The 22,135-nt window shown below is 39.4% G+C and overlaps 2 protein-coding genes and 1 long non-coding RNA gene across 4 annotated transcripts; 2 read left to right on the plus strand and 1 right to left on the minus strand.

The window, feature by feature from the left end:
* Positions 1-1,311: 1,311 nt before the first annotated feature.
* Positions 1,312-2,846, minus strand: LOC144656062 (small cysteine-rich protein 1-like). The gene is made up of 4 exons (XM_078516282.1): positions 2,707-2,846; positions 2,227-2,364; positions 1,937-2,055; positions 1,312-1,440 (listed from the first exon to the last, which is right to left on the minus strand). The coding sequence occupies exons 2-3, from the start codon at positions 2,342-2,344 to the stop codon at positions 1,937-1,939; spliced, it is 237 nt and encodes a 78-aa protein (XP_078372408.1). The 5' UTR covers positions 2,345-2,364; positions 2,707-2,846; the 3' UTR covers positions 1,312-1,440.
* A 546-nt stretch (positions 2,847-3,392) lies between these two features.
* On the plus strand, positions 3,393-10,690 carry LOC144656817 (small cysteine-rich protein 1-like). Of its 2 annotated transcripts, XM_078517064.1 has the most exons (6): positions 3,393-3,465; positions 3,589-3,654; positions 9,229-9,294; positions 9,637-9,774; positions 9,937-10,055; positions 10,552-10,690. In XM_078517064.1, exons 4-5 carry the CDS (start codon positions 9,657-9,659, stop codon positions 10,053-10,055), a joined length of 237 nt encoding a protein of 78 aa, XP_078373190.1. In that variant the 5' UTR covers positions 3,393-3,465; positions 3,589-3,654; positions 9,229-9,294; positions 9,637-9,656; the 3' UTR covers positions 10,552-10,690. The 2 variants fall into 2 exon arrangements, with proteins under 2 accessions (XP_078373190.1, XP_078373189.1); XM_078517063.1 differs by lacking the exons at positions 3,393-3,465; positions 3,589-3,654 and having other exon boundaries at positions 9,155-9,294.
* LOC144656818 (uncharacterized) lies at positions 4,327-15,708 on the plus strand. Its single transcript, XR_013571394.1, has 3 exons — positions 4,327-4,330; positions 13,516-13,639; positions 15,103-15,708. It is a non-coding gene; the product is annotated as an uncharacterized LOC144656818 (long non-coding RNA).
* Positions 15,709-22,135: the final 6,427 nt, after the last annotated feature.

Here is a 22,135-nt window from a genome sequence, read left to right on the forward strand (position 1 = left end):
CCCCTAAACTATAGCTTATTGTGCAGCTCTCAGTGTTGTGGTGAATTTCAGTTATGTTGCATCTCACATACGTATCAGGGAAAAAAGTTTTAAATGGCCATATATTGTTCTGTTCTACGAGGAAACTCCATCGATAACAAATCACTGGCCCTGATAGCTTCCCATATCACTCATCGGGAGAATTTTGAGAACAAAGGACAGACTCTGCGCATTACTGATGGATTATTCCAAGCTAAACGTGGCCAAAATACTTCCAAACTTGAAACAAGAACATATAACACGAATAAAAGCAGATTGTGTGCGACTTTTACAGAGAAAAGCTAGCTAATTGCTGCGCCAAAAGCCTAGCTGGTGTAGCCGCTTTACCAAATGGTTCACGTCTCGAACGCTCTCGAAGTTTCTTTGTAGAAAGACTTAAAATGTTGTTGACTTTCACCAAGGCTTTTAACAATTCCAAACCGAAGGAATCCGACAATTTGACGATTCTTTCAACAAATTACACCTCACTACTAACCTCGCATTTGTAAAAATCCACGTTCTATTGAAAAGAATATAAATTTCTCATAGCCAACTGAAGAATTGATAGATTAAAAGTTAAACAATGATCTGCGCCGTGTAACTTACCTGAAATGTTGGTTGTTTTTACACTGATGGATCTTGAGTCTCGACTTTTACCGAAATGAATGTACTTGAAGAGTGTCTGCATTTAAATGGTCAGTTTTGATTGACGCCCGGTTTTACTAACCAACCAATCGACCTTTTCGCAGTGTTTCTGCGAATATTACATAGGCGTTATGCAAATGAGATTGTGAAGCAAACTCGCCATGTTTTCAATAAAAGCGTTTTTTTAAAATTGTTAGATTGAACCATTCTAAGTCGACGATACAAGACAGCCCACACAAAAAAAACTTTTAAAATCGCTTAAATGATTGGCGAATTCTTCATAATCGATCTTTGCGTGATTTGAAAGGAAATTATGTAAATTAGATTGCCTGCTTAAAAGTTGTTCCGGTTTTTTCTTTACTTTCCTTTGTTCATATAATAAATTAGCCTAACAGCTAAACACTATTAGGTTGTGTTCACACTTGGTGCCTGGGCACGGTGCCAGAGTACGATTCTCGCTGGGCACAAAATACTATTTTATAATTCGGGCACTTATTTTTTTTTTATTAGGGCAATTAAGGTACTTGGGTACTTTGGTTTTCTGTGTGTGAACACAACGCTATTTGTTGCCGGTGCTCAGGCAACAGTGCTCGGGCTCTAAGTGATTCATTCATTTAATAAAAGAGAAGATACAAACATTTTTGGATGATTCAGCCTTTATTTGTGGTAACGCTTACATTGCAGCCACTTTTATAATGTTTCCCTTAATTTGTAATTTTATTTCAAAGCTAAGGCTGTCATCATTGCCGCCATACGTAGGGGTCCAGCTGGCGTTAACTGAAAAAGAAAAAGAAAACTTGTTATTACCCAGGGAATATTGTACTGATTGCTATCTATCAGTGCGGAGTACTGGAGAGAAGTAAAGCGATGTCAGTAGCAGCTTTGATTATTATTGTACGTTAAATTTTATGAGTCTTTTCGTACATATCGTCAAAAACAACTTACAATTTTCAGCGAGAATGGTATGCATAACTACGCTTTCCTTTTTGTATTTTTGCACGGGTACTGGGATGAACATTATATTTATAATATTTCATTGCAAGTAATACAAAAGCGACATGGGGGTCTAGTGTATCAAATATTTAGCGAACTGGCATAGTTCTGTACATATTTGCAACCATATCTCCGCCTGCCGTCCATTACAGTCGGCCTGAAAAATTATACTTTTTGACGATGATACCAGAAGTATATGATCCAGTACTTCTGATGATACGAATGTTTTACTGACAGGTCGGAGTTACAATCATGACGTGTTCGATAAATTCATACTTACTCAATCCTTGCAGCAACACAATTGTGGAGGAGATCCACAGTTGGCGAAGTCATACCCACAAAAATTAGTTCCTTGTGGACAATAACCGTTCAAACAGTACTTCCCATTCCCCGAACAAACTGAAAAACATTATAAGATTGTTTAGTGTGTTAGTACTGACCAAACGCAACAAGAGATTTTTTGCAAAGTACAGAGCCCTCCCCCCCCAAAAAAAAACAAAACAAAACAAAACAATAATAATAACAAAAAAATCAAAACTACTGTCTTCCTCAACGTAAAGAAACACTCACCAACACGCTTGGCATCTTCATGAATGGGGTTCTCCTGTTTGTTTTCTGGGCGAGCACCCTGCACGGAGATGGTCCCCAAAATAATGAACAACATGCACAAATAAAATTTGCAATCCATGGTTGAACGACCGGCTTGAACTGCAACAGAAAAACAGTCAGTATGTTTATGACTAAAAGTTCTTTAAGATTAAACGTATTTCTAAGATAAGTTTGACTTTGAAAAGGCTGAACAAATTTATAAAAGGCTCGCGCAGCATGATGTTATTATATTCTGAAACGTTTTAGAGAAATCAATGTTCAAACGAGAAAATTAAGGCTTCACAAAATAACACTCCCTCAAGAAAATTGGTTTATGAATTTGTCAATGAACAAGGGTTCTCCACGACCTTAAATACAAGGTTAACTTCAGTCGGGTTTCATTCAAAGGTTTGTATACTGTATAACCTAAAACACGGCAATTGGACCATTTTAAATTCGTACCTTTTCCTTGAAACTTGGAACTTGTGATAGATTGATCTGAGCAGGGCGACTTTCTTCAAGTACTGACTAAAAATGGCAAGAAATGCTTGGATTTATACCTAATAGGCCTCGTGTAATTTATGATTTTGCGTGAGGTGGCAGTCTTTTGCGATATGAATGATATGCAAGTTAAAAACAGGAACACGAATGTAAAACATATTCAGGGCAGAAAAACTGTCGTTCTACATGTCAGGAAGTTATGCTCTCTGTAATAACTTATTTTAAATATTAGGCGATCCTCGCAGCTTCATTCCGGCAGTCTTCCACCGATTTTCATTTTAAATAACCGGACGTTGTTATTGTGCCGGAGAGCGTAGTTTCCAATAGTTTTAGCCACATCAAAACTTTACCACAAATCCTCAATTTAACAAAACTGTAACCGGACGTCGCGCGTTATTGTGTGAGAGCATGATCTACAATAGTTTCAATCACATTTGAAATAACTGAACGTCGTTATTGTGTGAGAGCATGGTTTCCAATAGTTTCAATCAAATCTTAACTCACTTTGCCACAGTTCCTCATTTGAAATTACCGGACGTCGTTATTGTGTGAGAGCATGGTTTCCAATAGTTTCAATCACATCAGGCTTAACTCACTTTACGACAGATCATTATTTGAACCGGAGGTCGTTATTGGCGAGTGAGTGAATAGCTGGTCCGCCTGCGCGCGCCCTCAAGAAAATTGTGTTCTACATTTACTCTTTTACTTGCTACACCACAGGTGACCAAAGCGTACTAGAAGAAATTTATGGATTTGAAATTGGGTTGAGAATATCTAGTTTTCCTTTGAAAAGCTACAATAAAGCTTCAAACCTTACCTGGTGTCCTATTTTTGTCTTTACAGTGCTTCGGAAAGCCATACGCGGAACGGTTTAACACGTACTAAGACACTGACTAAGAGAGGGACAAGGTAGGAAAGCAAATCTTGAAAGCGTACGCACACCACTTCAAAAACATCGCTAAAAGTAGCTTAATTAAAATGAACAGATATACCTCGATCTTTTCCCTTTACGTTTTAACACCGATAAATATTCCATCTTTCCATGTGATTTAAATGCATACAAGCTGAAGTTTGGAGCTAAGAACTTTACTTGAATTCACAACTCCGGCTCGAATCGGCCGAAATAGGCCGTGCATGAAACCGAAAAGTTAATACTTGACTAAAGTTCAGTTTACACCCTAACGCTTTAGTGCAATAGCGCCTTAGCGGATGACAGCCCTCACAACCGTCACAAAAGTGCATTCTGCACTAAAAGTGCATCATATTTTTGTAAAGAAGAGGTTATTCGATGTCCAATTTCTAAACCCCGAAATCACTAAACCTAATTTGCTGTTTAGTTCTCAGTATACAGATATCAGCGATAAAATTGGATTCTTGGAAATTTGTTTGTTAGCGTAAATCATCGTTTTAGAAATAAAGCTTCTTATAAAGGCTCTTATAAATCAAAGATCTCTTCGAGATACCGACGATTTTGCATGAAGTATGAATAGGAGAAATGATAATATTGAAAGCGATTTGCGATGCATTAATCCAGGGCCGTAACCAGACCTTTGTCATGGACGAGGAAAGATCTTGCTAAGGGGTTGTCGGGGCAGGCCCTCTAGAAAATTTTGAAATCTAGAAGCTCTAAAACTCTTTCAGAGACATTTTTCTTGAATCATTTCTTGAGAAAATCAATCTTGTTTAACTAGGAATTCTTTTCCCAACAAAACAAATTTGGTTTTTAATTTTGGGTAAAAATCTAGACGAGGCAAGTGCCTTGTCTTGCCTCTTGCTAGTTACGGCCCTGCATTAATCCATTGACTCCCAAAGGCTTTAGTGCGCACCAACCCCCCAAATTTCCGGCTCGTGCGAGTGGAAAAATATACGATATGCGCACTTAATTCAGACAAATAATTTGTTTCTGAAGTAAACTTTAATTACAACTAGACACGCTGAAAGACCAATTTATGATTTAAAATGCTTATCAACCGTGATAAATTGATTCCAAACCAAACTTGAAACAGTGAAAAAAATTTCTTTACCTCCGCGCGCCATTTTAACAACTCGCAAAAACACGAACTCTTTGTACAAAATATAACACTAGCTCAAAACACTATGGTGAAAGGAAGGTTTTGATTCTGTACAACCGTCACTGACATTAATTTAACCACCAGTGGTATTATCTTGGTGCAGAAAAGCGGTCATTGGGATCCCGGATGATAAAATTATTTGCGAATCATGGTTTCGTGAGATAGCACAAAACCGCTATCAAAACTACTGAATTCCTTCCACAAAATTAACACTCACATTGTTTTTATGCTTTTCATCACTATATCTAATTACTAGTTGTACCTATCGGTAAGTGCCAACGAGCGAAATACTCATGTTTGTTCATAAGAACAGATATTGAATGGTTTTTGATAGAACTATATTTGAAATGACCAAAATATGGTAAATTGTATTTTAGGTAATATGCGAAAAAAGTGCTATTTCTCTGGTAAGACTAAAACTGCAAGGGACCGCAAACGATAATGCTGCTATTCGTAGGATCTACTGAGAGATCTGATCAGCAATAAAATGAAATAACAAACAACTGCAAGCAAGGCTGATCATACTACGTGGAAAATAGGCTTTGCGAGACAACACCACGACTGGAACCGATACAGCAGGATTGCAACCGCGGACAGCTGTTTCGTTCTTATTGGAACTCATAAGCGCGGTGTAGCGAATCTAAATGACGCCAGCCCAAAGGCCAACGCAAATAAATTGCCTAATAACAGCCTTACACGTGATGTGGCAGCGCGTGATTCGGGGACAAGTAGGTTCAGGGTACGGAACTTGATACAGTGTACGGGTTATTGGGCAATTTATTTGCGTTGGCAGCTGGCGTCATTTAGATTCGCTACACCGCGCTGATGAGTTCCAATAAGAACGAAACAGCTGTCCGCGGTTGCAATCCTGCTGTATCGGTTCCAGTCGTGGTGTTGTCTCGCAAAGCCTATTTTCCACGTAGTATGATCAGCCTTGCTTGCAGTTGTTTGTTATTTCTCTGGTGTTCATAAATGACACAGGCTTGATAGCCTGCGTAGCAGGCGCCATAGTTTCCAGCGCGCGTATTCTCGCGATCGCGCACTCTTTTAAACACACTAAAAACGTACACAGATGTCTGCTACGCAGGCTACGGGTTTGACAGATTGATAACTCTTGACAAATCTTTAAATTCTTTTCAACGTTAAAATGTCACAAAATGTAGGCAATAAATGAGGTTTAATCACTGTTTTTTAAATACTTTACAACACGCGGTGGTTAAAATGTTTCCGTCCACAAAAGGGATACTTGCATTTCAAGAACTTCTTATAAATCAAATCCCAAAATCAAAACTGCTTTTTTAAAAATAATTTTCAGTAATCAGAGACAGTAATGCACGGGTCAGATTTCAGTCTCGCATGCGAAGTGTCATGTTCAGTTACGCAAAACTTGAAAAATTTGAACAGAAAACCAAACTTGAACGGTCAAGGATTATTTGGAGACAAAATTTTTTATTCAAGTTAACATAACATTTGCCGTTAGAAGCAAAAAACTTTTGACTTTCTTGTGTGTATGACATGCAGTAATTTTAGTGAGCGTCGCTTTGTATTGATGTTATTCCTACGCGGAGCGAAAATGCGTGCCAAATAAAATATAATAAACGGTATTTGATTTGGAATAAATCATCGGTCAAACAATTACTATAAACACAATCAACACTAAAAGGAAGCATTTACCCGACTTCAGCATTCTCATTAGTCAAGAAAACTCTATTTGAAGTCAACAGTCCGCTTTTGATTTTCATGTCTCTCTTCGATCGTAAATCAAAGGACTCCAAAGTCGAAAGATTATTTCATCGCTTTGAAGACCTTGATGTTCATTTTTTCGGCGGTCGAATATTCTGTAGGGTATTCTCTTTCGATTTATAATTCCCTAAAGGTGTATTTATCGGTAAAGGGATGAATGACCATATTGAAAATTTTAACAGCGAGCCGCGTGGACGCTATTTTGGTAGTTTGCTCTCTAGCAAGGAGTGAGAGACTGGGAACCAGTTGGGAAGAACAATACAACCCAAATATGGGGTTTACTTACACCCAAATATGGTAAAAAAAAAGTCCCTTACGCAGAACTTAAGATTTTCTCTGCCTATACACTCATACGCACACGGCTCTATGATTCTGCCGCCTCGACAGCCTCGCCTCTTGGCTCGGCTGTCTCGTTGGCAATAAAAATACTTGTTTGCATTTTCTGAAGTACTGTAGTAAATATTTACATGTAAAAGGTTGTAAACTGAACACAATTAAAATCAAAGCGACTTAAATAAACACCGCGACGGTGAGTCGGCCGTAAGAGATAGGTATCAGATGTCACTATGAGCTTTTCAAATCAATTCGCTTCAAAAGCCTAAAATTCCAAACGTAAGCTGGACAAATAAAAGAAACTTGTAAGAAGTTTTATATTAGATTAATTCTCATTCAACATGAAGCTTATAATCTATTCCAAAGCTTCAAAATTCTGCACATTTTTGAAGCCGTGAGATCCTGCATTATTCACGCTAGCAGTCAATTTTTCACTCAGTGGCTTTACCGATCCTTCTAAAAATTCCATTCAAGTTCGAAGCAATATTGTACATTACCATTTTCCTTTCTAAAGTCTTCGAAGCTGCATTTAGTCGTGATCAAGTCAAAAACACATTGAGAGTGTCATGTCACAAGGTCTTCTTGGCCGCCGAAGGAAAAATTAATTTCTCGCAGGGAACGGTTTTAACACACTGTACTCCATGATTTTCCATTTTAGATCCACTTAAACATTGATCGGTTTTTCTTCATTTCATTTTAAGCTTTAAAATGGAATTTTCCGTCTTCAGAATGGAAGTTTGTAAAAACGGCGGTGCCGCGAGGCGCCATGATCTTCTTGTTCATTTCGTTACAGAGGAAGATTGCGTGACGAGCTAAAAATACTTCTTTCAATAAAGACAACATGCATTGTGTCGACTTGTAACAATAGAAAATCGCATTGGCCAATATGCTCTAACAATGAAGATTCGCAGCAGCTTTTCAGCATGTTAAAACTAAGCGATTCAATCGATGAATAGCAGAGATCTTTGAAAAATACCTCCCTTTAATTTGCAAAAGGCTAGATGACGAGCGACGCGTGAAAATGACAAAAGTTATAGACTGTAGTCTCGACACGGAAAGGCCATCGAAATTGCCTGACTTATACCTTTTTCTTTTGTTGAAGCCATCGAGAAATTGCTTTCCATAGATAACAAACGCATCAAATCGAACAAAACTACAGAACACAACCAGCAAAAGGTAATCTTTATTTATCTCGCTTTCATTAGATAACGCTTCGGGATCAGAAGTTCGAACGCATTCCTATTGAGTGATGTTTTTATCATCCACAGCGAAAAAATATTCCCTTGAGAAATCAAAACAATCCCTTGAGAAATTAAAACAGTCCCTTAAGAGTTAACAAAAATTCGGCAAGAGAGTGCCTTCATTGTCCACTATACTTATTATTTTACTTTAACAAGCAAATTAGTCGAAAAAAGAGTGTATTTTAATAAAAAAAAATAAATTATTAAGGCAAATATTTCTTCGTAGCCGGACTGTCCTTGGTTGTTATTCAGAACTTTAATCACTTCAAAGGAAATAATTCACTGAAAGCCACGTGGAACGTGGAAGCGAAGACTCATTTGCTATCATGTGTGCACTGCCCTGTCTGGCAAATAAACTGTTGAACATAAATTTCTTGAGGGCGCGCGCACGCGGACCAGCTATTCGCTAACAGGCGGCAAAAACGACGTCCGGTTATTTTGAAACGAGGAACTGTGGCAAAGTGAGTTGAGATTTGATTGGAAACCATGCTTTCACACAATAACGACGTCCGGTTATTTTGAAATGAGGAACTGTGGCAAAGTGAGTTAAGATTTGATTGGAAATCATGCTCTCACACAATAACGACGTCCGGTTATTTCAAACGAGGAACTGTGGCAAAGTGAGTTAAGATTTGATTGAAACTATTGGAAACCATGCTCTCACACAATAACGACGTCCGGTTATTTCAAATGTGATTGAAACTATTGTAGATCATGCTCTCACACAATAACGACGTCCGGTTTCAGTTTCAGTTAAATTGAGGATTTGTGGTAAAGTTTTGATGTGGCTAAAACTATTGGAAACTACGCTCTCCGGCACAATAACAACGTCCGGTTATTTAAAATGAAAATCGGTGGAAGACTGCCGGAATGAAGCTGCGAGGATCGCCTAATATTTAAAATAAGTTATTACAGAGAGCATAACTTCCTGACATGTAGAACGACAGTTTTTCTGCCCTGAATATGTTTTACATTCGTGTTCCTGTTTTTAACTTGCATATCATTCATATCGCAAAAGACTGCCACCTCACGCAAAATCATAAATTACACGAGGCCTATTAGGTATAAATCCAAGCATTTCTTGCCATTTTTAGTCAGTACTTGAAGAAAGTCGCCCTGCTCAGATCAATCTATCACAAGTTCCAAGTTTCAAGGAAAAGGTACGAATTTAAAATGGTCCAATTGCCGTGTTTTAGGTTATACAGTATACAAACCTTTGAATGAAACCCGACTGAAGTTAACCTTGTATTTAAGGTCGTGGAGAACCCTTGTTCATTGACAAATTCATAAACCAATTTTCTTGAGGGAGTGTTATTTTGTGAAGCCTTAATTTTCTCGTTTGAACATTGATTTCTCTAAAACGTTTCAGAATATAATAACATCATGCTGCGCGAGCCTTTTATAAATTTGTTCAGCCTTTTCAAAGTCAAACTTATCTTAGAAATACGTTTAATCTTAAAGAACTTTTAGTCATAAACATACTGACTGTTTTTCTGTTGCAGTTCAAGCCGGTCGTTCAACCATGGATTGCAAATTTTATTTGTGCATGTTGTTCATTATTTTGGGGACCATCTCCGTGCAGGGTGCTCGCCCAGAAAACAAACAGGAGAACCCCATTCATGAAGATGCCAAGCGTGTTGGTGAGTGTTTCTTTACGTTGAGGAAGACAGTAGTTTTGATTTTTTTGTTATTATTATTGTTTTGTTTTGGGGGGGGGGGGTGGGGGCTCTGTACTTTGCAAATAATCTCTTGTTGCGTTTGGTCAGGACTAACACACTAAACAATCTTATAATGTTTTTCAGTTTGTTCGGGGAATGGGAAGTACTGTTTGAACGGTTATTGTCCACAAGGAACTAATTTTTGTGGGTATGACTTCGCCAACTGTGGATCTCCTCCACAATTGTGTTGCTGCAAGGATTGAGTAAGTATGAATTTATCGAACACGTCATGATTGTAACACGGACCTGTCAGTAAAACATTCGTATCATCAGAAGTACTGGATCATATACTTCTGGTATCATCGTCAAAAAGTATAATTTTTCAGGCCGACTGTAATGGAAGACAGGCGGAGATATGGTTGCAAATATGTACAGAACTATGCCAGTTCGCTAAATATTTGATACACTAGACCCCCATGTCGCTTTTGTATTACTTGCAATGAAATATTATAAATATAATGTTCATCCCATACCCGTGCAAAAATGCAAAAAGGAAAGCGTAGTTATGTATACCATTTTCGCTGAAAATTGTAAAGTTGTTTTTGACGATATGTACGAAAAGACTCATAAAATTTAACGTACAATAATAATCAAAGCTGCTACTGACATCGCTTTACTTCTCTCCAGTACTCCGCACTGATAGGTAGCAATCAGTACAATATTCCCTGGGTAATAAGAAGTTTTCTTTTTCTTTTTCAGTTAACGCCAGCTGGACCCCTACGTATGGCGGCAATGATGACAGCCTTAGCTTTGAAATAAAATTACAAATTAAGGGAAACATTACAAAAGTGGCTGTAATGTAAGCGTTAGCACAAATAAAGGCTGAATCATCCAAAAATGTTTGTATCTTATTTTTATTAAATGAATGAATGAACTTTATTAAGTGCAGGCTCGTAACCAGGATTTTTCATAGGGGGGGGGGGGGGTGCATATGAACGCCTCCGGTGGGAAATCCTGAGCGCCGCGGCGAGAGTTACGTCGGGGGGTATGGGGGTATCCTCCCCCAGGAAATTTTGAAAAAGTGGGTTATCTTAGACAGCATTTCGTGCGTTTTGAAGACTTTGTAAGGAAACAAAGCAGGTAAAAGTGAAGGTAGCAACGACAATAATCTGGTACATTTTTAAATTCAAAACGAATTTTTAGAAACAGAACCTTGTAAACGTAATTTACAATTTATTCAGATAACAATGACGGCAGTACACAAAAGGAGAGACTGTCCACAGCCTCTATTTTTCAACTTAAAAAAAGGGAGAGAATTGGCGAGCGCTTCTCGCCGTTCTTTTCCCGTGCTCATCGAACGAAAAAGTGCGAAAAAATAGAGGGCAGAGAACAGTCTAACAAAAGGAAAACAGGAAAAAGATAGGTACCTTTTTTTCAGTGTGAAATGGTAATTAAATAAATAAATCAGCCAGGGTCAGTTTGTTGATCTTTTTAGCAGTGCACTGAACTTCTTGGGTGCGTCCGAGCCCAACAAGTACCCAGTCTCCTCTCTTTTTGGTAGCGCGGGAATATGGAACTTTAAACGGTTTGACTATACGAGACTATGAAGGACGTTAGAAAGAATGTATCGTTGAAATTAACCTAGCCTAGAATCACACAATTCGGTCAAAAATATACCACACAAATCTACAAATGGTGGTTCTCCAACCCAAAGGACCATATTGAATGTAAATCGTCGAAGTACAGAGATACCATTTTCCTTTATTTAGCTAGTTTATTTATTTATTCATTTTGATGTATTTTTTTCACAATGAGCGGACTTCCAGGGCTCGTGGGGGGGGGGGGGTTGCGGACGCACCCATCGCACCCCCCTTCCCTACGGGCCTGAAGTGCCATATTGTTTAGCTGTTTGGCTAATTTATTATATGAACAAAAGAAATTGTTCATAGAAATTAAATTGTGTGTCAGCTAACAAAAATGCATTTACATGCAATTTCAGAGTTTATTATACATTGTAGTCATTATCTGTCTTGTCATTGGCTAAGAGCCTACAGTTAATTCTGAGAATCAGCGCAACCTAGAGATTAGTGAATAATCTGCTAGTAGATTATTCACTAATCTGTAGGTTGGGCGCGCAATGCATGATTTCCGAGAGCAGTGTGGAACACATCTGACAGCAAAGGAAATTCAGTTTGTCGATTCGCTTCTTCTTTAACTGAGCAAAACATTTACTTAAATTGAACAATTGCTGGACAATAAATTCTCGGAAAACACACTGAAAATGACCGACAAAGATTGCGAAGGAACTATTCCACGAATACCTTGGGAGAAAAGCATTCAGAAGCAGGACGACAAGTAGGAATTTGTAGAACGGTTGTAATCGTTTTATCCTTATTTTTTTCCAGAAAAACAATGTATAATAAAACAATTATCAAATTTCGTTTTTGTCTCGTGTTACGTCACGGTCACGTCGTTCACGACGTGACCGTGACATAACACGAGAATATTCGATTTGACTCACTCGCTCAGGATAGTGCTTTGTGTAAGACATCACGTAAGGTAACAAGGTAAGAAATAGACCTTTTGTGGTTGTATTCCAAGTGAACTTTTTAGACGTTCATTGTAACGCTCTAGACGTTATATGTGGTTTTTCTTCGAGTGGAATTGCTACACATATATTGTATTAAAATGCTCGGAATACTTGAGACGTACTATTTTACTTTTAGGCCATATGGGGTAGGGGTTTGGCAATTTTTCTGGGCAGTTTTTTTTTACAGTATTAGCTTACTGTACGGTCAGCCTTTCTGTTTTTTATTTGTTCGTATTTATATACATTATGCTGATAAGATGCATCAGGATGCTGTTCTTCGTATTGTGCGTTTTCTCTTTGTCGAGTTTTAAAAGTGTTTATTTACACATTTGGGACATATAGTGTAAATGTTTGGATTATAAGGGATGTACTGTTAATCTCTTCTCTTCCCTTTTGAAGAAAATAATGGTTTGTGTATATTACACGAAGTACTGTCTTTTGTAATACCGCCAAATCTGATAATCAGATTTTATCGAACTGAATTGAAAAAACAGATGTTGTTTTTGACTTGACTAATAGTTGTGTTTATTTTAAGACGTCAAGTAAGGATATGAAGTGACAATAACACAAGGTGGCAAGGTAAATTTCTATAGCAGGTTTTGCAGTCAGAGAATAACCTAATTGTCTCCAAACACATGGTGTGTGGATAAATGTAAACTGTTAGTTGATTGCAATTTGCTACAAGATTGTCTCATGGTCTCGTTTGGTCGTCCCCCTGCGGCATGGTCTCCATGAATTCGGTGCCTATGAAGTGAAAAATATTTTTGCGTTTTTTTGTAGCTTGTTATATGTACTTTTCGAAATGCCCAAAAGCGAATAGTGTTAAAGAGAGAAAAATCCGAGTTTTTGCCGCCTAAAGTTCGAATTTGACGTCTGAAAAGTGGGGCCAGTTCGCGCGCGGCCAAAACGATCATATTACAAGGTCGTGACGTAGGAAATTGTTCAGACGACTCGAGCGTAATCAGTTCGGATGTATTCCAATTCTGGAAGAAAGCGTGACGTCACTTTTCTATTGTTCTTGCGAAAATATGCAAAAATCGGCCAAAATAATAGAGCGAAATTGGTGCCTTATACATAAAGTTGTCTACCAGTCTCTACGCGCAATATCCGGGAACTTTGAGCAGCAATTCCAGTAAAACAAAGATGGATGCCAATTCGGTCGCATTTGGGCGAGAATAGAAGGTTTGAAAACGGCAATTTAAGCAACGAAAAGATCGCGGATCGTGGAGGCCGCCGCCATGATGGCGGACTTGAAATGTAAGTACCTAGATTTATGTTCTGTTTTCTCTTTGATGGAGAATTTTGTAGTCGAAGTGAACAATTTTCCTCGAATGTGTCGTTGTTCATTGTTGTTTTTCTAAAGTTTCGTCGCTGGTAACCACCTAGGAAAAATGGTAACACTTTTTAAAGTTGACCGCTTGGATGCATTCCTTAGTGCGTCGCTTTGATGATGAGAAGAGAGCTAAAGTTCGCTCCGATAATAGCGAACGGGGCAAATGTTTTGGCATTTTTACGGCATTACTTCGAAATGAAGATTCGTTTAAGCACATCTGAAGGTGTGAAAAAATCATTGAGAGTACAGGGACTTGGTTTTTATTTTTTCTACTTCGAAATGAACTTGAAAGTGTTTCTCAAATCGATGTTCTAAAGTTTACTGATGAGTATATTTCATGCTCCTTGTTAAATGTTGTTACGTTTGTGTTGATTCTCTCTACTGAAATTGTAAGGAATGGAGAATCATTCTCAAATTGTAGAGAACTCTTGCCGCATATAACATGCAGACTCTTCCAACAGCAAATATCCCTACTGTGGCAACAAAATGTGGCTAATGAAGGGCTGAAAATGTTGAAGAAGGAGGGGAGATGTATGTGCAGGTTGGCTTGCAAAAATTAAAAAAAAAACGTGCAAGAGGGGTAGCCACAAGATGAATTGCCATTTTAATTTTTATCATTTTCCCAGTGCTCTCTGATCAATTATTCCAGGCCATTATATGCATGTTAGGGACAGGGCAGTAAAATTTCTTGTTTAGTGAGTATAGAGTCTCTGGGTTGTGTGCCACTTATTGTTTGAGAGGTTGCCTATTTACCGAGTTAGGATTTCGAGTTGGATTTTGAGTTAGGATTACGAGTTGGATTTTGAGTTAGGATTTCGAGTTGGATTTTCGAGTTGCTTACCGTACTAAACACTCCGGTTAGCCGACTATACACGCCGGTTAGCCTACTATGCACTCGCGTTAGCCTACTATACACGCCGGTCAGCCTACTATGCACTCCTGTTAGCCTATTATTCACTTCGGTTAGCCTACTATGCACTCCGGTTAGCCAGTTTACGTTTGGCTTTCAATAATTGTAATGGGTTTTGCTTTGTCAAAAAAAAAAAATCCTGACTCGAAAATCCTAACTCGAAGATCCAACTTGAAAATCCAACTCAAAATCCTTACTCGAAAATCTAACTCAAAAATCCACCTTAAAATCCTAACTCGAAAATGCAACTTGAAAATCCAACTCGAAAACCTTACTCGGGAGTTAGTCTGTCTCGAGTCTTTTCACAAAGCTTTTTTCTAACTTTGTATCAGTGTATAACAATTCATTGTTGTTTTTATGTTACTATTTTTGTTTATAAAGTTAAGTGTTTTTAAAAGTTCATTCAGAACTAAAAATTAGGTCAATATATTATGAGTGCAAGTTAAAGTTAAAACTGTTTTTGTGATTTGTTTGTAGGTGGATGGAGGAACAAAGAGGAAAAAGGAATTGTAAACTGTTGTTGTTGAATAAAACACCAGTGTCCTGACACATTTAAAACGAAAATACTTTCTTCTCTCACGTGTGCAGTTTAATGTGGACAACAAGAGCAAATTTGCTATTCCCAGACTTAAATGAACTGAATTACAACCAAGGATTTTTCAATTTGCAGTCGAAAAAAACCGTCTTGCACACCCTGGAATCTGAGAAAGAATTTTAAAGAAATATTTTGCTATGGAAAATGTTCTGCTGGCATGAACATACAGATTTTTTTCATGTTCTTTACCCTTTGATAATAACTTGTATATTAGCACAGAATCAAATTCTTTCGGTTCAGAGGGGAATAATTCGTAGCTGCAAAAAATTTCAATGACCAACATTTATTGTGCCACCATGACAAAATATTATTGATTAAAGCATCGGTAAATAAGACTGCAACACTGGAAGTAAACTGCATTTTTAATATCAAGCTCTTTTGCTCCTTTTCTGTCCGCGCAATACAATTTACAAGATATAAGCCTTAACATAAAACTATACATAAAAACTACGAACGGGATAAAAGTTTATAATAGTCAACTCAACATGGGCCAAACGAGGTCCGTCAAGAGCGACGCGTTCGCGTTTTAAAACTCAATCGAATCTCATGGCAAGATTTGAGCACGTTCAACGTCGAGAAAAGCGCAAGAGTTTCGAGAGGGAACGGGATTTTAGGCAGAACGCGAGCAAAAGTCTGTTGACAAAATTAATTTCCCTCGATATGTTCGCGCTTACATGATTAAAGATTAAATAAAACGGAGGACTTACGAGAAGAGACAGCGAACTACCGTCAATTTTATGGAGGTACGAAGCTTGTTTACATCGTCAAAGCCTCAACCACGATGAAGAAGAAGTCTGCGGCATGAAATTTATAAAAAATTCGATATGTACTTTCCTTGTGGTTGTCCGCCATCTTGAATTTGGCTACCGCGAAACATGTTATGAAATGCGATCCAATGTTTTGATCAATGACGTTTCGTGACGTAGAACAATTGTTTTCGTTTCTTCCAGAAATGGAATCCAACCGAACTGGTAATGGTGAATAAGAGAAGTGTGAGTACAAGAGGCAACCAATGCGTGCTCGGTGGCCCCAATAAAACCAATTGCCGGGACAAAACAAGTACAGCGAGAGTATCGATGCATTATCTACACAAAAACTAAACTTTGCGGCAGAACTGGAGTCGGTTTTTGCGAATTCACGGCGACGATGTCCCACAAATCAGCCTCCAGCACATTTTGACGAAAGCTGCAGCGATGGTCTTCGATAAAGCGTTGGCGGCATTTTATTCAGACAGTGAAAACCATGTCCAGCTAGAGGTATCTAATCCAAGTGGCTATTGCCACAAGAAACACTGCTCGTCAAACTTTCCTCTTGTCTCTCGCGATCGGAAAGCACATCCATTAAATTTTGTATTTATGCACTTAGCTTTATAAATATATTTGTAGATTTGTTTTGATTTCTCAAAGCACACCACGACTCGCGCGAGAATATATGATGTAAATGAATCATACAATAAATGTAACGGTAAATAAAGGCGCCCCAAGTTATTTAGTCAAGTAATGTATGGTTTTATAGGCTGTGTTATAATTAATGAAGCTATCCGGTAATTCGAAGTTATTGCTTCCTTTCTGGGCGCCATTTTGATTTTTGGTTTATAGTGGAAACTACAGCACCTGAATATACTTTATTTTTGACACCTACGAATGCCACGTAGAAGAATTATTATTATATAATAGAAACTGAATATATCTGGAATATTTACAATATGCATGCTGTTAAAGAAAGCAGTCTATACTAACACATGTAAATGTAAATATAAAGTAGGCCCTGGCCCTGGTCAAAGATTGTATACCTGTCTTATTGAATGAAACCTTTGTTACTCTCATTTGATTAATACACAAGTTCCATCAGTTTACAACACACATATAGTGAGACTGAAGTATAGCAACTTAGTGTTGATGGAATGCTAGCCCATAGCAGATAACCCCCAGCATATCAGGATTTCCCTGATAATTTTTAAGTAACCATTCATACTCCTCGGTTGTGTGAGGCACTCACTGAGATTTTAGTGTCTCACTCAACAGCACAAGGCAATGGCTCAGGACTCAAATTCAGACCACTTGATCCGGTGTTCCAAATGCTAACTGTTAGGCCATGGTGTCTCCCTGGAATGTGCTGATGTGTCAAATGTTGCTATTATACATTTTTTAAGTTTCCCAAATCCAAGTTTCTGGTTCTCTCAAAACAGTAGTATTGTTTCCATTCTATTATTAGTAACCCAGACCCCAGTCTCCCGGTTGAACAAAGTGAGTTTTGATCATTACCTTTATTTTTATTCAAACCCTTTGTACCTGTCAACTTGATGTTTTAGTTATAAAAACAAAGAAAATCATTCTGTACTTTTTTTTTCATGGACTGGTACTTTCAAGTGCACATGAACAATAAACTAAACTAGTAACAGTTCTCACTAGCTGCCCCCGCCTTATTATAATTTGTTTTACAGCAATAAACTAATATAAGATTAGTGGAGTCTTTTTGTCGCCTTTATTTATTGATGCCGATGGACTGCACAATAAATTAGGCTTCTTTTTTCTGTGCCATCTACGTCACGTTATTGTTTGCTGCGGAATTTCTTGTTGTGTGACACCGTTGCGTCCTAATTAATAAATTCACAAGTTCAAGTCGAATATATTACCTAGCGGAAATAACACATGGTAACACATTATTCGTGGTGACAACACGCAAGCTTATTTCCGTCCGGGCTTATAACATTAACAAAACGAACTTACCGCAATAATTTTCAGGCCAAAAAGCCTAACAATTCCACGAGTAACAAAATATGGCACATTCAACGATTCGAAAAAAACAATTTTTTGATCCTTATTCAACCACTCTTTGGATCAAATATACTGACAGTTTGTTACCGAAACGAATTACAGTGTCATGACAAAGTTCACGCTTTTGTTTATTACTCGTCGTAAGATGTATACGGTTTCCACTTGTTTTCACGACGTTCAGTCGCTGACTAAAATAAGAAACTCTTTGTCCCCGGATGATACACCTGTTATGCCTTCCATGTCATTTCCGTATCATTTCAATTTCAGGTACACGTTTCAGCTATTTTTCAAGCAACTGACGTTTCTTGTGCATGTGATCACAGTGCGACGGCTATTTTTATCCTTTGCGATACTGACTTCCGTTGCTCCTTTGCAAGCGTTCCGGCAATCCTTTGCGAGCATTTGGGCAATCCTTTGCGAGCCGCTTTGACCAAAATCGAGATTTTTTCCGGTACCGTTCACTAAATGCACATATTTTACCTACCTACGCGGGGACTTCTAAGGTGCCTCCTCGGGTTCCGGCCTCTGGGCCGGAACCCCTGCGGGGGCAAAAATTACATCATAGTAGGATACCAATACAAATGTTTATTGTGGCAGTGCAGTGTCAGGGGGGGTGTTTTCATGATCCCTGGTGTGAGATCAAAAATTAATACTGTTACAACGACTCCGATTTACTAATTCGAAACGAAACGAAACGAAACGACTCGATAACTTCTATTCGAACGACCTTTTCGTATCCACCAGCGAACAACGAATGCAAAAGACTCTAAACTAAAACACGAAAACTAGCATACTAATAAGTCAAAGTCCCGTAGCACGAAAACTAATTATTCCCTATGGGACGCGGCTTAAACAAACATTCGCCGCAACATTCTCCCCCTCGAACAGGGTTATAGTTCTGTTCCTATTCTCTTCCTTAAAGTTTCAGTGGGCAGAATTTCGTAATGGGTCTCACGTAATCCTTTCCTGCGGTCCTGACGCGTACAACTCTGACTTGACCATCAGGTCCTGGAAACACTTCTTGAATTCGTCCCAAAGGCCACTGCCCCTTTGGATTACTGGTATCGACTAAGAGGACAACATCTCCAGGAGCAACATTGCGTTTCTGATCAACCCATTTACTGCGAGTGTTTAGCGTTGAAAGGTACTCTTTCATCCATCTCCTCCAACACTTGTTAATAAGATCTTGAACGAAACGCCAGCGATTTCTGGGATTGAATGCAATTTCATCGATGACTCGTGGTGCAAGTTGTCCTCCTGCTTGGCCATAGAGGAAATCGTTAGGAGTTAGGACATGTTCGTCGTTTGGATCACTGCTACAATAGGTGAGTGGACGAGAATTCAAAATCCCCGCTACTTCGACGACAGCTGTCAAAAGCTCTTCATCCGTAACTTTGGTCTCTCCTAGGATAGCGCGCAAGGCTCTCTTCGCCGATTTAATTAAGGCCTCGAAAACTCCTCCATGATGGGATCCGCCAGGGGGGTTGAAACGCCACCGAATTCCGTCATTGCTTGTCTGCTCTTTGATCTTGGTTTGATCCAGATTTGAAACAAGTTCTCGTAACTCTTTCTCGGCTGATGTAAAGTTTGTGCCATTGTCACTAATCATTATTTCCGGTTTGCCACGCCTTCGGACCATCCTGGAAAATGCGTTCAGGAAACTTGCTGTATCCAACGAAAAGGCTACCTCCAAATGAACTGCTCGTGAACTCGCACAAGTAAAGAGACACAAATAACGCTTCGCGGACACTTTTCTTGTCAGCTTGACAACGAATGGACCAGCAAAATCGACTCCGCAATGGGCGAAACATCGCAACGATGTTCCCAGCCTGACATCTGGTAGGGGTGCCATGATTTGTTCACCTCTGCGTTTTCTTTGAAGCTTACAGAAGTTGCACTCTCGTTCCCATCGCTTGATTTCTTCTCTGCCATTGACAATCCAAAATTTTTGTCGTAGCTCAGCAAGAGTAAAGTTCACTCCAAGGTTGTGATGTCCTTGATTATGAATGTGAGCAACGACGAGCTTCGAAACGTGATGTTTCTTCGGTAATATAACGGGGTGTTTAGCATCATAAGGTAAACTGGACAACTCTAGCCTTCCACCCACACGCAAGATTCCATCACTGTCCATAAACGGTGACAATCTCCAAAGTTGGCTACTTTTAGAGACAGTTCCTCCTCCTTTCAAATTCGTCAGCTCTTCCGAAAAGCGTTCTCTTTGAGCTTCGCGAACCCAGTACTTCTCTGCATTCTTGATTTCCTCTGGTTCAAGGGTTTCTTTCAGGTTAGCGTTTGGCCCGATATTTTTTGCCTGGTTATCACTTGACATATTTCTCTGCTCTTTCTGGAGTCCTGCTGTCTTACACTTGGATATAAATCGCAGAACATATGCAGTGATTCTTAATAATCTGAGCCAGGACGAAAACTTCTCGGCGTCAAGCAATGGAAGCGATTTCTTGCTTTGAAACGTGAGATTGATTTTCAACAATTCTTGTTTGCCTTCTTCAGTGCAATCAGTCTGACCAGGTCGACTTTCCGAGGGCCAGGATTCCTCCCCCTCGTGTAAGAAGGCAGGTCCCTGAAACCAGCGGCTCTCAGCTGACAAATCTGTAAGGTCAAGACCCCTCGTTGCGTCATCGGCAGGGTTTTCTTCACTTGGCACGTGCCGCCATTGTGTTGGGCGTGATTTTCTCTGAATTTCTGCTACTCGATTAGCAACAAACGATTTCAGTCGTCTTGAATGACCTCTGATCTAGTAGATCACATCCATGCTGTCAGTCCACATGGTGTGTTCACTTAGCGGTATTTCTAGTTTCTCAGAGACCGTTTCAGCTAGTCGCACTCCAAGCACTGCCGCCATTAATTCAAGGCGCGGGATGCTCACAGCTTTGATCGGTGCTACTCTTGCTTTGGCTGTTACTAGGGCGGCGGAAATGTGACCACTCACATATGTGTATCTGGCGTAGCTTACTGCAGCATAAGATAGTCTGGAAGCGTCGACGAACGTATGAAGCGATACTCGTTCTACTTCCTCGTCATGTCGATAGCAACGTGGTATTTTCACCTTCGGAGCTTCGGGTAACTGTTCTACCCATTGCTGAGTGGACGCTTTCAAGTCGTCAGGAAACTCTTCATCCCAGTCAAGGCCTCTTAACCAGGATTCTTGTAATGCCATCTTCGCTCTGATGGTGTATGGGGCTAGGAATTGCAGCGGATCAAATAGTGTGGCAATACGACTCAACAGTCCTCGTTTCGTGTAGACGGACAAGTTGATTTCCTTGACAGTGAAAGTAAACACATCTTCGCTAGCATTCCATTTAACGCCTAATGTTTTGACACTCGGCAGCTCTGATTCGTCGAACTTTACCCCAGTTGCTCGATCGTTCTCTGGAATCCCTTCTAGCACTTTCATTCGATTACTACACCACTTTTGAGCGTGGAAACCCGCGTCACTCAGGAGTTTAGTTAAGTCCTCACGCACGAGAATAGCATCTGTTTCTGAATCTTCTGAATCCAGAATGTCATCCATGTACATATCTTGAATCATAACCTGAGCTGCTGTTGGGTACTTGTCTACAAAGTCTTGGGCGTGACTGCGAACTACGAACTGAGCGAGGTAAGGGGATGCTCTGTCTCCAAACACTAGGCGAACTGCTTCATAAACATCAACAGGCTTTGACACATCCAGGTCCCTCCATAACAGTCTGTGATACCTGCGGTCTTTTTCAGCGAGGACAATTTGAGAGAACATCTCCTTAATGTCTGCTACTAGAGCAACAGGTTTCTGTCGAAAACGAAGGAGGATCTCCAGAACATCTCTCTGAAGTTTTGGTCCGGTAAGCATCGCGTCATTCAACGACATTCCTTGGCATTTCGCAGCCGAGTCAAATACTATGCGTACTTTTGTGGTCTCTCTATCCTCTCGGATGACTGGGAAGTGAGGAAGATACCAGCTTGGACCGTCATTCACAACTTCAGTCTCTAGCTTTCGGACATAGCCCTTGTCAACGTTCGCGTTCATTGCTTCCTTGTAACGCTGTGCAACCTCTGGCTTTTTGAGTAGGCTCTTCTCAAGCGAGTACAGACGTTTCTCTGCCTCTTCCCTGTTATCAGGTACAGCGGGTAATTCTTCCTTCCA

The sequence above is a fragment of the Oculina patagonica genome, chromosome 6 (genome assembly GCF_052425735.1).
Source record: "Oculina patagonica isolate OP01 chromosome 6, crgOcupat, whole genome shotgun sequence".
Classification (NCBI taxonomy): Eukaryota; Metazoa; Cnidaria; class Anthozoa; order Scleractinia; family Oculinidae; genus Oculina; species Oculina patagonica.